Below are 16,047 nucleotides of genomic sequence, written 5' to 3'. Positions count from 1 at the left end.
AATAAATATAAGAACTGTGAAAAACAAAAAAAAAAACTTTAAATAATTTTGAATTAATTTATTCAAATATAGTTTGTGAATCGTGTAGATCCAGGAAAGGTTCATTTAATATTTTCCGTAATCTCTTCTCCTTGACTTCTTCGTAATTTGGAGTCCATAATTCTGCTATTTTCGGCGATTGCGATATTTCTAATTTCTTATCGACTTCTTCATCATCACTGGAGACAGCGTCGACCTCCATTTCCTCTATTTCTTCCTCTTCGACAGTTTCAGATTCTCTCTGACCAGATATATGTTCAAGTATCGGTGTACAGAGTAGACTCATCGGAGGCATCATGTGGGGAGCGGCGGACAGGAACTGAAACATTTATATGTTAATTAATACAGAAACTAGAAATAATAAATCTATTTAACGATGTGTATTTAAAAAAAAAAAAAAATTATTTTTTGTTACATAAATGAATAAAAGTGTGTAGTAGTAAATGTCAAATTGTATAGAAGCCGATTTATAAGGTATTTCAAAGACGAAAGAGAAATGTCAACTAGCTATTGCTCGTGGCTTCGTCTCCGTAAAATATAGCCTATGTTATTTACATATAAATTACCTGTATAACAGTGAAAGAGTATTTAAAGCTGACCCAGTAGTTTTTGAGTTATTTCAATACATACAAAAATACAAATCCTCTATACAATATTAGTATGGATTTGCAATGGAACATTTAGGACCTGTTTCACCAAATTATAAAGTGTTTGATAATAATCCAACGTGTAAAATATGTGATGGAAATATTGGTTTTTGTTCGAACAGTGACGTCACTTTTAAGCTATCTGAGGCACTATCAGCCAGTTGTGGGACAGGCCTTCAAACGTAGTTTACCTGTGAGATAACATTCCTGCCGAGGGCGCGCAGGTCGGCCGAGTGCAGCGGTGCGCTGCGCGCCGCCACCTCCGACACGCGGTGGTCGGCGAGCAGCGCGCCGAACATGCTCGCCGGCATGCTGCGCCGCGACAGCGCCTCCAGCCGCCCCTCCTCGCTCTGCGCCGGCTCTACGCAGTAGATCTCCTGGGAAAACGAATATTAAACTTCAAGGTCACTTTTTTTTTAATATTACGAGGTGGCAAACGCGAGTAACCGGCCACTTAAAACCGCCGAAATGGCGTAGCGACCGCTGCCCATAGACATCCGCAATTGCAGATGCGTTGCCTATCCTTAATCGACGGTGGAAGGAGACGCACGTAAAGAGGATATTTCCTCTTCCTATGTGTCTCCTCTACCGTCAAATCTACTTTTCCTTCCCATCCGTCCCTCTTAAGAAAAGGGCGAAAGGGACCAAAATTAGACCTCCGGCACCATACTTATCAGACGAAACGCGGAATTGCTCCCACTTCACGCCTGTTTTCTGTGTGGTCGTGGTATTTCACCGGGCGAGCCACCCCATTTGTGAGAAAATCTTAAAGCATGCTCTACCACTGTTAAATTTTACATGAAAGAGAAGGAACATGTCTAAAGAGTATGAGAGATATATATATGGAAAGTAAGAGGGGGAGAGTGAGGGAGAGAAAGCACTTTCTAGTACATGAAGGGCATAAAAATCAGCGCGTCAGACCAATTTTTTATTTTTCACTAGACATACTAAATTAACATTAAATTTGCTACAAATCAGCCTAGTAGTTTTTGAGTCATTGCAATAAGTACAAAAATACAAATTTTTCCTTAACTTATATTTAAAAGGAAATAAAGTTTTCTTGATCTTACGGAGTTATTCCTCATGAGGTATATCTTGAGCAGGTCCTTGGGCGCGGCGGCGAAGCTGCACTGCCTGAAGACGCCGGAGCGAGGGTCTAACAGCCCTTTGTGCACCATCAGGGGGGTGGAGTTATGCGGCGTGAAGATATACACTGAAATATGAAAATGTTATTGATTGACAAACTTTCTTGAAGGAAAAGATTACTCTAATCTAAAGCAGACTTTGTATTTTACTATTTTTTCGGTTTGTTTCTTTTATTCGCTATAAAAATAGTGTAAGTATAAATTGGAACAATAAGGTTTTCTCTGTCGCTTTGTATTCACTGTTCATTGAAAAGGAATGGCGAAAAAATATTTACTGTCTTCGGATTTATTATGTAAAGTATTAATGTTCATATGATTACAGCCTTATAAATGTTAAATTGTATTCAAATAGTTAGTAGAGGTTACCATCGTTGTTAGCAGTGGTGATCGCCATCCTGTTGGAAGCGGGGTCGGCAGCGAGGCAGGTGGGCTGCAGCGGGACGCACCACTTCATCGTCAGCGACAGCAAGCTCCACACCGCCACGCAGCTGCTCGTCGTGCACACCAACTGCAATACAACTGCACTGTCTCTATGTTTGTCCTGTCTTCCTAAACTATTGCTCACATTTTCATTAAATTTTTATACAAGGCACTCAAGAACACAGAGGTCCAGCACAAAAATATGTTTGAAAAATTTATATCAAATTTAAGTAAAGTTTTCGTTTTCATAATACTAGCTTTCGCCCGCAACTCCGTTCGCGTGCAGTTAAAAATAGGAGTTATTCCAGACTATTCTCTACATCTATGGCAAATTTTATCGAGATCCGTTAAGCAGTTTAGGCTACAAACTAACAAGTATCTATTTGTCTAAACTTTCTCATTTATAATATTAGTAACATTATATTTGTTACTTATAGTATAGATTTCTCAAACTAAAGTCTCCCTTAGTGTCTAATTTATACACTTACATAATGTGCAGCATCATTGCTTCCGAACTGAACTTGTACACCTTTAGGCCGAAGTGCGGGGTGAGTCAATGTAGACCGTAAATTGCACAAATGTGAGTCCCATAATGTCAGCTTGCAGCCGAACCACGCTGCGATTAATGACCCATCCTGTGATATGGCAACACCACCCATACTAAACTCATCATCTTCCTCAACACTATCTACCCCTTTAAATGTAGAGTGCTCTTTGTGTATATTCAATATCCGCCCTATTATATCATCCTTTCGACCAACTTCAGTCAAATAAGGCATAGTCTCCACACGCCCTTTTTCAACATTCTCTCCTATTTTGAAGTTATTAAGCATACTGTGAGATAGAAATTGTGCAGTCCCCGATGAATAATAACAAGTGGTCACACAACTCCAAATTATTATTTTCTTATGTGGTAATATCGTTGTCTCCCTCTTCCAAATCCTTATCTTCTGATCGCTGCCCGCGGATACGCAAAACTGACCTCTAAAGTTGATAGCTAAAGACACAACATTGCATCCACCGTGTGATAGATTAACGCATGTGTTGAGTTTGAACGGTGATGGATTTTTTTTCTGTGCCAACCAGAATTTTAGCTTTTCCTCAGGGTATGTGATGCCATCGTTCCTGTACTCGGAGGTGACGAGCCAAGTGCCGTTTCCACTGACGGTTACACATGTGATCTCCGTCTCCAGTGGAATGAGGTTCTTTCTTTCGGATGGTGTACTATTAATTTCCGTTATATCAATCTGTTGAAAAGTTAAACACTTTGTAACCTCCATGTCTATTTAATTTTATGAAATTGATATAAAATCTAGACATAAAAGTTCTATGACTGCAGAGAGAGAGAGAAAGAAAGAGAGAGAGAGAGAGAGAGAGAGAGAGAGAGAGTTTACGTAATGTATTGTTTATAAATATTTCATAGGTAGAATATTACATGGAAAATGTGATTCAGGGTTTATTTTATACAATTAAATTAAAAACAGACTTTCAAGTAAAATTTTGAAAAAACAGCTTCAAAATAATTTTTTGATAATTAGATTTTGTAATATGAAAAATATCCAATTCAACAAATACTTACATTATAAAGCACTTTATCAGATGCAGTGGAGTACAACTGCAAATGTCCAGTTCTGCCACTCATCAGCAATGCGTCTAACGGTCGGTGATACACCAGCGCTGTGTTGATGGCGCGCGCCACTGGAGACAGTCCTCCACACTCCAGTACAGTGGACAGCACACGTAATTGAGCACTCGCTATCACAACCGCTGCAACCAAATACAACAAGGTAAGTACGTAATAATTAGGTAATATACTATCAGATCGGAATAGCACATTCTACACCTCCAAGCCTTCTGTCTTTAATAGCCTTGAAGAATTTGTTTAATTTATATCATAAGGTTGGAAATTAGCAAGCTATCACCATATTTCGCCGAAATAGCGAATACGAAACTTAGCTATTAACAATTGCAGATGCCTAATTTAAACAATAGACAAAGGGATGATAAAGATAATCGGATATTTTCCTCTTCGAAAGGAAGATCTAACTTAAGTATACATAATAATTTATGATTTCAATTATACTTACAATTGTTAGTCAAAGTGAGTGCAATGTGAGAGCTATTGGCTGTGATAAATCTTATCATGCCTGGAAGTCGAGGTATGAAGATCTTCTCATTTGCTTTGTTAGCCAAATGGCCCAATGTCCATTTCACTAACACCTTCTCCATACCACCAGACATTAAGTAATTTCCTGAAGAGACACAATAAACTTACTAATGTTATAAATGCGAAAGTTTAGATGGATGGATTGCTAGAAAGTATCTCCAAAAAGGCTTAATAGCTCTTGATGAAATTAGGCACAGATGTTGAACATAGTCATAGATTACTTATGCCACCTTCTAAGTTTTTTTATCCCTTGCGGATAATGTTGCAGGCAAAAGTTAGTAGTGTGAAGCATACAAAATGTCTTACTACTGAATTCTCCTGTTATTTATTTCCATAACTTAAAAGATAAAATCAACTTGCATATGAATAATTTAAATTGTAGCGATGTATCTGGCATGCAGAAAATAAAGAATTATTACCATACGAGTCTTTAAAATCATAGCAATAGTTAACACTTTTCAAACATTTTTTGTGATAACTGTAAGGAAAATTGTCCTTTTTTTTAGCAACTTACACTTTGGTACATTCTTAATAACATTATTTGACTTCAATATGTGTTAAATTCCTATCAATATTTTATCATTTAAGAATTTTAAATTGAAACTACAACTTTAAATTCTAATCTTACTAATATTATAAATGTGAAAGTTTAGATGGATGGAACAATGTTTGTTAGAGTTTGTAGCCTAAACGGCTGAACCAATTTTGATGAAATTTAATATGAATTTTTTTTAATCCCACGCGGACAGGGTCGCGGGCGAAAGCTAGTCAGGAATATAATATTTAAACCTTTAGAATTTACTTACCTTGAACTGAAAAACACACAGCAAGTGGAGGTAGGAAATGCCAATGCAAAACTTCCCTAGCAACATTCCTGTAGTCGTATAAATTCCCTCTGAATAGAGTAACACGTCCAAATGCATCTGTTACTGCGATTGCATTTTCACTGTGGTGCGCTGCTACTGATAATATCCTAAATTTATTGTGATTTACAATTCTGGAAAAAAATAATGTCAATGATCAATTATCTTATTTTTTAAACTAGCTGTTCCCGTGCGACTTCCTCCACAAAATATTATGAAAGTTTTATTTTATTGTTTACATGTCAAATTATCAATTGCAAATGTTAAAATGACATGACATGATGACAAACCATGGCCACCTTATTTTCTTGATGTTGGCAGCTGGTAGTTTATGGTCCCTTTCCCACATGAAGGTTTCTTTTCCAATTTTGCCACAAAGTAGTGTGTGTATATGCTTTATTACATTAATATAGATAAACAAGTACATTTTTAGAAATCGTTGAAATTAATAAAAATGTGACTTACTCAGTTTTAACATGTGGTTGATATAAATTTTGTATGTAAACCCTTGCTGTACCATTTATAATAGCTGCAAATCTATCACCATAGCACCAGCCGACTGCGACTCTTACAATATTGTAATAAATTGGACTGGTCTCCATGTATTCATGAACAATACATCCAGTCTTCACCGAGTAGGTGGCAAGATAAAGATTCCTATTATATGGTCTAAATGCTGTGATAAAACATTCATTACTATCAAGTAAATCAAATGTCATAATTTTCATTTCATCTGGAAGTTGAAGATTCTGCAAGAGATATACAATATTAAAATTTATCGCTATTTAAAAATGTAATTCTAGTTAAAAAAAAATATTAGACTTGCCTGTTAGTCAGGACAAAAACATGGACCAAAGACAAAATTAAAAAATAAATATTTTAATGCCTATTTAATATTCCTGTATTTCATTAATAAAATGGTGCAGTAAACGTAAACTTACAATTTCCCTTAGCACAGCACCATTCTCCCAAGTCCAAGTCGTAACGCAGCCAGATTCAGAACATCCATATAAATTGTATTCTTCATTATCCGGGAATTGTACAGCCACTAGCTCTTTGACAGGGGTTTCAGTTTCTAGTGTACGAGAACAGTCCCCTGTTTGTATATTGTAAACTCTTACTATATTTTCTACGATCAACAATACAGACCTGAAAATGTAAATTAAAATTAGCTTCTATAGAAGGCTACAAAACTTTTTGAGAATTATTTCAGAATTGTTGATGTTTACATACTCGCCATCTGGTGAAAACACGGGCCGACGCTCTATAATACTTCTGCCAGCCTTTCTACTGAATACATAATTGCTATCTGGTTTATCCTCATTATTAGGCTTCACCCCCATTATGAATTATATTTAAAATATAAGCACATTGAAACTTAAAAACATTTGAAAATATGATTGTGACACTGACACATAACCTAAACTTGTCTCCAGTGAATGACAAAGATTAGGTCGTTATATGTCAAACAGTTTTTCTTAATTCAAACATATGAAAATTAAATTATACGTCGTTTTACATTTTAAGTCGAAAATTGTAATAAAAAATGCTTCAAGCGTAAACTAGATTTAAAGATATGGATAGCTTGTGAAAAAATCTATCAAAACATATCTAGGTGTTTTTTAATCTCTGATAGAAATGTCAATTTGAAATTGTCAAATTACTAATGTCACTTGTCAATTTACATCGGTCTCCTCTCCTTGCTTGTTGTGGTTATACATGCAAAATTTTTAAATATAACAAATAGAAGTTGTAGCTTTTGGACAATTTACAGAAAAACGGTTAAAAACAATAATTACAATGGCTACAGACCAAGGTGAAGTTCAGTTGCAAGTTCGGTTTGTTACAAAACAGGAACAGTAAGTATAACTATGATTCCGGCGTGTTTGTTTTCACATTACACGTGCGTTACTTTTCTTATAATATTTTCTTTGAATTACAGATATGCGGTACCGGACAGTCCTTACGCAATACAAAGTAATGTTCAGGCAGCAGAACTAAACACATTGGTAAATGCAGTTTTAAAAGAGACCAAACCTTTGATTCAAAAAGCTGTTGAATTTGATTTTCTGGTATGTGGCGAATTACTGTGTTCATCTATAGCAGAACATTTGCAAGAAAAAGGAATATCGACCGAAGATACTTTAGAAATAGAATACCTTGAAAGATTTCCCGCCCCTAAACCTCAAGAATGCTTAATGCATGATGATTGGGTATCATCAGTCCACACACATGATAGTTGGTATGTAATTTTTTTCATTAGAAAATAGATTTGTAGACATCTAAATAACTTTTTTTTATTTTCATAGAAATGTACTATCTTTGCATTATTAATTAACAAATATTTTAACATGTGATTTTATAATGTTTAAATATTAACTAATTTCAGGATTCTCTCAGGCTGTTATGACAATAGCATCCATATTTGGACTACAAAAGGTCAACATAAGCTGGCCATTCCAGGACACACTTCACCTGTTAAGGGTGTTTCATGGATCTCCATTGAGGGTGACCAAGCTAGTTTTGCAAGGTAATCAAATTCTAATTATTTAACAATACAAATCCTATTATTTAATATGCATTTGGCTATTGACACTTCCTGAATATGATTACTGGTTTATTTTCTATTTAATTTACAGTTTTTATTTTTTATTTTTCAGTTGTTCACATGACCAGTCAGCTATGCTCTGGGTATGGAATGTGCCACGGAATTCCGTTGACTGTGTGGTCACTTGTCGAGGACATGATAAAGGACTGGAATGTATTGCAGTCGCTGTTGATGGAAAACACTTTGCTACTGGCAGCTGGGATAATAATATCTGCTTATGGAGTGCTAGTAAGTCTTAGTGATATATTATACTAGCTTTCGCCCATGTCTGTAGGGAATTAAAAAAAAAAACAAAAGTAGCCTATAGACTCTATATCTTACTAATATTATAAATGCGAAAGTTTAGATGGATGGATGGATGTTTGTTACACCTTGTAGCCTAAACAACTGAACAGATCTCAATGAAATTTGGCATAGATGTAGAGGATAGTCTGGCAGAACACATAGGCTACTTTTGTTTTTTTTTTAAATTTCATGCGGACAGAGTCGCGGGCGAAAGCTAGTCTATATCTAATTTCATTGAAATCCATTTAGCCATTTAGGCTACAAACATCCATTCATCTAAACTTTCACATTTATAATATTAGTAAGGCAGAATTTATTTAATGCTATATTTTAATTGAATTTGCAAAGGGTAATTTTTTAAACAAGTTTATAAATAAGTTGTTGCTTCTAGGTTTGACAGATGAAGATAATGTGCCTGCCAAAAAGAGAAGTAAGCCTGAGCAAGGAAATTCCAGAGTAAGAAAATCCAGTATACTTTGATAAAATTAATTATTTAATGTCAAATCTTGAGTACATTAGAAACTTGTAATAATTTTACTAATTTTCCAAATTATAATTACACTATGTTAGTCTTCAGGTGTCTAAATTAAATTTTTTTATTTGGGAATTTAAAATAATTCTAGTTTGAAAGCCAACATCGACAACTGATTTTAAAGAAGTGTTAGAATGCGCACATGACTTCGACTAAACTTTCGCACAACTGTTTAGTCGCCCTTTGATTTCTATGAGCTTATATGAAGGTACACTACTCTATTTTTAGTTGTGCAACTAAACAGTTGACAATCGTTGTGCGATTATTTAGTTAAAGGTGTGCGCCTTTTACTTTTCCTATGGGATAAATTGACACATGAGATTACAAAAAGGGACTTATATTAAAATTTTATTAATCTGAATTTTATCTAGACACCGAAGTCAACACTGAAGGGTCACAGGGAAGCAGTGTCTGCAGTCAAGTGGGTGGACTACAACACACTGCTGTCGAGCAGCTGGGACCATCTGCTCAAACTGTGGGACTGTGAACTTGGAGGAATTAAACAAGAGATTGCTGGTAAGTTTAATAATCTGAATTGCCATGATTTAAAATATATATCATTTTTTTATTTAATACTTGCTCGCGACTTCGCCGACGTGAAATAAAAAAACAATGCAAAACTCTTAATGGTAAAAGAATTTTTGAAATTGGCCCTGTAGTTTTTGAGTTATTTCAACAAGACCATTTTAAATTTATATGCTTTCAGGTAACAAAGCGTTCTTTGACGCTGATTGGTCGCCGTTAAATAATAGCATCGTCACAGCTTCCGCTGACAGACATGTCAGGATATATGATCCAAGATCTACGGGTAAATATTCTGATTACTTAAATTACTTTTATTTGGAATACATACTACTTAGTATAAAAATTATTTCATACAATTCTATATCTGTGTATAATTTGTAACAGAAAGTATTGTGAAAACAACATTCACATCTCACACGGGCTGGGTGCAGTCTGTGCGCTGGTCCACCACCAGGGACACGCTCTTCCTCTCCGCAGGGTACGATGGACAGGTCAAACTCTGGGAGACCAGGAGGTTAGTATTTACATATTTTATACTAAGAAACTGTGTCTTTTATACTATAAGTTGGATAAAAGCATTTCGCCAAAATAGCGTAGTGACTGCTACTCAAGATATAGTATACTATACTAAGAATATAATTTGCCTATCTTTAATTGACAGAGGACGGGATAACCAGAAAGAGGATATTCTCCCTTTTTATAGGTCCTCTCCGCTAAATCTAACTCTTCCCATACCTTCCTTAGTGTAGAGGAAAATTGTTTAAGTAAAAAAATCCACTTCCTCTCCTAGTTTTTAAACTATAAATTAAAATTGTGCCATCAATTATTGACACTGAGTAATTGAATAACTGATTAATGTTTCTGAGTATGGTGGTATTGATAGATTATTTCTCTTTCAGTCCAAGAACACCGCTGTATGACCTAACAGGTCATGAAGACAAAGTGCTGTGCTGTGATTGGTCCAACCCGGCGCTGCTCGTCAGTGGCTCCTGTGATAATACTGTTAGAATATTCAAAGCAAAACATGCAACGGCTTCCGCATGATAGATAAGTGTTATAACCGTGATGTTGATGTAGCACTTGTATTGATATTGTTGTCTCTGTTTATTCAATGACAATGAGAGAGATGACTTTATGTTTCACAAGTGTTGCTTCAGTCGGGTTATTGTGAAGTGCGGGACATTGATTATGTGAAGTGTTGGATATGTGGGTAGTTGCAAAAGTGTCAATTTTATTGTTTATAATTTAGTTTTATTTCGGAATCTGTAATATTCTTGAAATAAAGTAAGGTTATGTTCTGCATTTTAAATTACTACGTGTGCTTTTTAAATTATATCTTTTATATTTCATAACTGTGTTGTTTATTATATTCTACTGATTTTCAAGTAAAAGTTTGTGTATTTTGGGGTTTTTTTTTTTTTTTAAGTAATTCTTACATATCAACCTACTTCTGTCCTAATGAGAGAATTTTGATTGTACATACAAAATACAAATCTTTTTTTTTAATAGTACGAGTGGTAATAGGTTGTTTTTAAATGAAAAGACAGCATTTGGTTTTGCTTGTTTTATTTCAATCATTTGCTCTTACAAAATATGTTCAATGCAAAGGAACATGACTCGTCACAATAAAACATGCTTCTTAGTACCATTTTGTTTTTATTTATATATTACTTTAGTTTTTCCATTCAGCATAACTATAAATAATGCGGGTCACGTAAAATGCTCATAGCACTATATAGAAACTTGCAAACACTTTGTAACAAAATAGATACATAACTTTCCTCTATGTGTTTCTCTGAGAGAAATGCTTTACACTATTATCATAGTTATGCCAAACCCCACGTCATAACACAACGAAGCAACATGTCCCTTAAAAATATTCTTTCTTACCAACAATTTCATTTCATTTTTTTTTACATTTTATGAAGTTTTATGTTTTTGCATTTCGTATTCCTAGGCTACCTAACTAAATTTTTACCTATTCTAAACTACGATCTAGACTAGTCTGCCGGGTAGAACGCCACCCTTTAATAATACACATTGGACAAATACAATCGTATCGACACTTCCGACAGTTTTTTTCAATTAATTTTCTTTCTTTACACTTATTCAACTACATAACAAAAGAGGTGAAAGCAAACTCGTCCAACTGAAACTTATCGCAAGAATGTGTTGACACTAATTCTCTTAGACTTGCTTAGGAGCTAGGGCGAGGCCGGCGCGGGCGCGCTCGCGGGGCGCGGCTTCAGTCCATTCAAATTAAATTATTTAATAAACTAACAAAGGAAACTACCCTAGAGCCGGCGGCGGCGCGCGCGCCCCGACCACCCGCCTAATATATTATTCTACGTCACTATTCTATTTATCTTAGCGTCGAAACATTTTTTTTAGTATTCTAACCTACCTATGTTATCCCTAAGACCTAACCTAGCCATCGATTCGTCAACATTCCTATTAATCCAAAATTCATTTCCAAAACGACCTGCACGTTCACTTATAACATATGACTTAATTTAAACATTTACTTAACACTTAAACTCATCGACATGATTTTTAATTTCGAATTATTTTGGTTTTATAATGAATCGGTTTCCCAATATGCATTTTGTGCTCTCGATCTGCGGATATTTAATTTTGCGTCTCGCAAGGCAGATGGCCTCCGTACAGGAGTTTATATTGCACATGTCAAGAATGTCGAAGTGAGTTTTACTAGGAACATCTGCAACTTTATTTTCAATTTAATTTTTAAAATCATGTGTGAAAAATGCAACGATTAGACAGCCACATTATCTCATTAAGTTGTTACTACAAAATAGTTTTATAATTAATTCTACTTTGTTACGAACACGGTAAGTTACTCTATCACCAGTAAAAATATCGTGTAAAGCACTCGCAGCGGCTATACAGTATGTATCCGACATCGGTCACCAAACGAAGCCGAAGGCACTACGATCAAATCAATTTTATTGCTCATAATGGAAGGAAAGCATTAGAAAAATAATATATCGCCGCATCTCGCCTTGACGGTGACATCACTTACACGCTACGCTACGGGCGCGACTCGCTTTCTACGCTACGAGTTGCTTCAAATAAATCACCTTCAATACATTTCACAGTTACTCGGTAATTAGGGGAAATTGTATCGACTTTGGAATGAAAATAATTCGTTTACACTAATATAAATTTAAGACAAAATAGTTTGGTATATTCTATGGATGTTTACGAACGATTGTTAGAGAATAGGAGCACATTTACACATTTTGTATAATAATATTATGTATATTTGTAAAATTATAATTCGAATTTATAATATTTTGACATCGATCATAAACAAAAATATTAGCGGAAATATCTATCGGAAGACTGCTTTGACAGGAAGCCACAGTGTCGTTGAACACTAAATGATCAAGTCACCTAACTAAGCACCAAACGTGGTCGTCGATGCTACACGCAGTAGACAATTGTCACAAGATGTAAAGGCGGTTTTCTATACAGTATACTAAATTTGGCTCGATCCAGATTTATACGAATATAAAACTGATCTACAGGTGTTCCTTCGAATTAACTCTAAAAAAAAAATCTCACTTTTCATTATTATAGGGGACGTAAGTCGCAAGAGTAGTCGGTTACCGCCTGTCCACAAACACTTTAGCAATTGCCTTTTTAAATAATGACGCCTTTACATTAAAATAAAATTCATTTTTATATTAAAAGTGAATGTTGTTTTGTAAAAGTGAGAAGCTACGCTGTATAAAAGTAAAATTCATATACAGTAAATTTTAAGCATATTTATGATGTAAAACCAAACATAAACAGATCTACAAGATTGTTCAAAATTCTACGTTTTTCAAAACCTGCTATAAGCTAATCTCAGTTCCTGTATTTTTATTAAATCGGTCCACAGGTTTTGAATAAAGTCAGTTAAAATACAGTTAATATATCAAACATTTACCTAGTCTTCAGTCCCTGAGTTGTATAAATATTTTCCTACATCTTACTCGACTTTAATGATTTGTATACTTTGGTTCTGATGAATTCTCGACGTGCCAAAATAGAATTAAACAGTTGCGATATAGCGGGTCCCGTTCGTACCCATCAACAATGTGTATACATGTATACATATCCATGTATAATTTATACATATATATTCAATATAAAAATATCAAATTTTATATAAAGTCATAAAGTGTACCCAAAACCTACGTGATGGTACAAAATGTGCTCGATTTTGCCAAAATTGGCGTTCACTGTACGGATTTCGAATCCCTCACAACTCATAATGTGGAAATCAATCGTGGAATTTTTTTTGTTCGAAGTTCTCTAGTGGAATGTGCCGACCGCCTAAACATAACAACTACGGTTTTGATTCAGTACATGATTCTCAAAAAAGTATCACCTCATTATTCAAGTATTTCGAGCATGAGTTTCGTTACAAAAATTTGTATAGACTCGTAAAATGTATAAATAGAAGTTAAATAAAGGCTTATTGCTAGATGTCAGCGCATGTTCCGCGTCGCTGGCCACTGGCCACTAGCCACTGGCCTCTAACCTTATTGCCGTTGGCCACTGGCCACTAGCCGCGTGGGGACCTTTGTTCGCGAGACGCCTTTACGGCCTCTTTAAGAGCTGCAATTAATGTCGATTATATTTTTTAACGTTTAAACACGGATCAAGAAATAACTTATTGGAAGTTTACGGTATACAATTCAGTCTGACGGGTTTGGCAACGACGTTATCGATTAGGAAATACACTATTATCCTTCAGTAAATATTTATAGAACATAAATCTTGAAGAAGCCTCTAATATTGAACTCGACGTAGCGACGTGGCTAAGCTACGCGTAAAACGGAGTTGTGAAATCGTGAAAATGCGTAAAAACTTTGCGTGTTTATTGTCGAGCAGATAGCAAAAAGTTTTCTTTCATTCTTAAGACTCAAGCGGCTAGGGTTTTCGGCACTTGAAAACCGAAATTTTTAACTCCCGCAAAATAATAAATACGAACAATGAAATGCTTTAAAATTAGGTACCCGCGATCCTTGGAAGACTGCGTAAGGGACCAAAATTTTTAACGTAGGTAATACTGTTCCTCGATATAGAACCTTTTCCAAACAAATAAGCACCATGCCAAACTTCTTTGGACGTACAAACATTCAGTTCCATCCATAACAACGTTGTGGCTCAAATATCGACCGTCGCTAACACGTTTCGCGACCAAATTCATTTTGTTTATAATCTGCCGTTCTAACTATAACGCGATAAAACCAACTTTCTTTTGTATTTTAAAAATACTTACATCTCAACTGAAGATTCTAAATCTTCTTAATAAATTTTACGCACAAGTTCTAATCGGTATCTTTATCATTCCTAACCATAACACACATAAGTCGTTTCCTTTACAATTTCATTGGTATAAACTTTTTTTTATCATGATATGACCATTTCAAAAATCTTTCCATCCCCACCGCTCCTGATATTGCTCATTCTATTCCTGCAAAATGCCAGGAAACTACAACTTTATAAAACTTTACATTCCAATACTTCGATCATATAAAACTCATCCCTTTTTACAAGATTAGAAATTAAGATTGCACGGTTTGTTCATTATAAAGATGTGATGTATTCATTATGCGATTAAAAATCCCCGTTATCCTACAATATATGACACTGAATCAAAAATAAAAATGTATATTCCCGTTCGAGGACAAGTTTCAATAAAAAAATCAATCGAGAAATTATACTATGCTAAAATAAATACCTAACTATCTTAAATAATCTTGTCAACGTGTTCAAAACCTGCACCTAAAATCTTATATTTAAAATTTTTCCATAAAACAATAATAAAATTAAAATGTCAAAACACATTTAAAATTGCAGCTATAACCTATACATCAAATCCTCTCCTCGAACCGTCACAAGACCTCATCAAAACATCACAGCGCATGCGCGGCCGGTGCGGGGTCGCTGCTGGCCGGCGCGGGGCTGGTACTGGCCGGCGCGGGGTCGGCGCGGGGCCGGTGCGGGCGAGACAATAAATAGTGAACAGGCGACGAGAGACCGGGCGGAGCTTTCGATGAAGTCTACAACGGCCGCAAATTAAAACTAAAACAAATTAACATCGTAAAAAGTCACAGTTGCTTTGATTTTTGGCTCGTGTACAGCATGGGTAGTGGCGTGCGGCGCCGCGGGGCGCTGCGGGCGCTGCGGGCGCTGCGGGCGCTGCAAGGCGCGGCGTCTACTTGGCCGGGTAGGGCTGGTACGCCTCGTCCGGCGACGCCGCGGTCGACGCCTGCTCGCTCTCCATCGGCATCTGGATGATGGGCGGCGTCGGGCCCGCGAAGAACTGGTACGGCGGCGACGGGAAGTACTGAAACACAACGAAAATTGACATATACTCTCCGCCTTTTTCAATACGAAACCCAAAAGCGAAGAACATCTAAACGGTGATTATGGGCGAAGCAATAAGACTATATTATCGATTACAATGAAGAGCGTTTGTGTTTGCAATTTAATATGAACACTCACGTATAATTCATTTTCCGGCCTTAGGCTGTCCCAGTTTACCTGGAAAAGGAAAATAATTCAGTCGTTTTGTTCATGTTTTTATTTTGACTGAATATTCCTCCGTCGTAATCGACGCCAGCCGGTTGTGCCTGCGACTCCTTTCTATAGTCTGAGCGGCGATAGAATAGGTGTCATTTCTTCTACTAAATTAATAAAAATAAGTTATGACGTCATAAGATTTACAAACTTCATAACCATGGTACTAAACCTGCCATTTAATTATTGGTAATTAAATGTAAAAATGCAGATAAAGTA

General features: G+C 35.8%; 3 protein-coding genes across 8 annotated transcripts in view; 1 reads left to right on the top strand and 2 right to left on the bottom strand.

Moving 5' to 3' along the window:
• Positions 1–43: 43 nt before the first annotated feature.
• LOC106108631 (WD repeat-containing protein 75) lies at positions 44–6,684 on the bottom strand. The gene is made up of 11 exons (XM_013289884.1): positions 6,515–6,684; positions 6,223–6,430; positions 5,747–6,030; positions 5,225–5,415; positions 4,339–4,503; positions 3,831–4,018; positions 2,740–3,498; positions 2,198–2,339; positions 1,757–1,899; positions 878–1,063; positions 44–358 (listed from the first exon to the last, which is right to left on the bottom strand). The coding sequence occupies exons 1-11, from the start codon at positions 6,622–6,624 to the stop codon at positions 59–61; spliced, it is 2,676 nt and encodes an 891-aa protein (XP_013145338.1). The 5' UTR covers positions 6,625–6,684; the 3' UTR covers positions 44–58.
• Positions 6,685–6,962: 278 nt separating this feature from the next.
• On the top strand, positions 6,963–10,543 carry LOC106108524 (ribosome biogenesis protein WDR12 homolog). Its single transcript, XM_013289708.1, has 9 exons — positions 6,963–7,140; positions 7,224–7,523; positions 7,671–7,811; positions 7,942–8,117; positions 8,566–8,630; positions 9,078–9,222; positions 9,413–9,514; positions 9,616–9,745; positions 10,131–10,543. Exons 1-9 carry the CDS (start codon positions 7,082–7,084, stop codon positions 10,273–10,275), a joined length of 1,263 nt encoding a protein of 420 aa, XP_013145162.1. The 5' UTR covers positions 6,963–7,081; the 3' UTR covers positions 10,276–10,543.
• A 4,832-nt stretch (positions 10,544–15,375) lies between these two features.
• Positions 15,376–16,047, bottom strand: part of LOC106108522 (protein alan shepard) — a 110,981-nt gene continuing 110,309 nt past the window's right edge. For 4 of the 6 annotated variants that reach the window (XM_013289701.1, XM_013289703.1, XM_013289702.1 and 1 more), the window contains exons 10-11: positions 15,754–15,792; positions 15,376–15,595 (exon numbers count right to left, since the gene is read on the bottom strand). In XM_013289701.1, coding sequence (XP_013145155.1) covers positions 15,464–15,595; positions 15,754–15,792 — 171 coding nt within the window. In that variant the 3' untranslated portion in view covers positions 15,376–15,463. The remainder of the gene's footprint in view (positions 15,596–15,753; positions 15,793–16,047) is intronic. The other 2 variants (XM_013289704.1, XM_013289706.1) reach the window with 2 other exon arrangements.

Source organism: Papilio polytes, unplaced genomic scaffold (genome assembly GCF_000836215.1).
Source record: "Papilio polytes unplaced genomic scaffold, Ppol_1.0 DF821511.1, whole genome shotgun sequence".
NCBI lineage: Eukaryota > Metazoa > Arthropoda > Insecta > Lepidoptera > Papilionidae > Papilio > Papilio polytes.
The sequence above is the reverse complement of the archived record's forward strand: the minus strand, read 5'-3'. Positions and strand labels throughout refer to the sequence as shown.

Coding starts and splice junctions, on each gene's coding strand:
- LOC106108631 (XM_013289884.1), bottom strand. CDS start 6,624: ATGGGGGTGAAGCCTAATAATGAGGATAAACCAGATAGCAATTATGTA. Junction 6,431..6,514: donor GTGTTTTCACCAGATGGCGA/GTATGTAAACAT, acceptor TTACATTTTCAG/GTCTGTATTGTTGATCGTAG. Junction 5,416..5,746: donor CAACCACATGTTAAAACTGA/GTAAGTCACATT, acceptor ATTTTTTTCCAG/AATTGTAAATCACAATAAAT.
- LOC106108524 (XM_013289708.1), top strand. CDS start 7,082: ATGGCTACAGACCAAGGTGAAGTTCAGTTGCAAGTTCGGTTTGTTACA. Junction 7,524..7,670: donor GTCCACACACATGATAGTTG/GTATGTAATTTT, acceptor AACTAATTTCAG/GATTCTCTCAGGCTGTTATG. Junction 8,631..9,077: donor CTGAGCAAGGAAATTCCAGA/GTAAGAAAATCC, acceptor AATTTTATCTAG/ACACCGAAGTCAACACTGAA.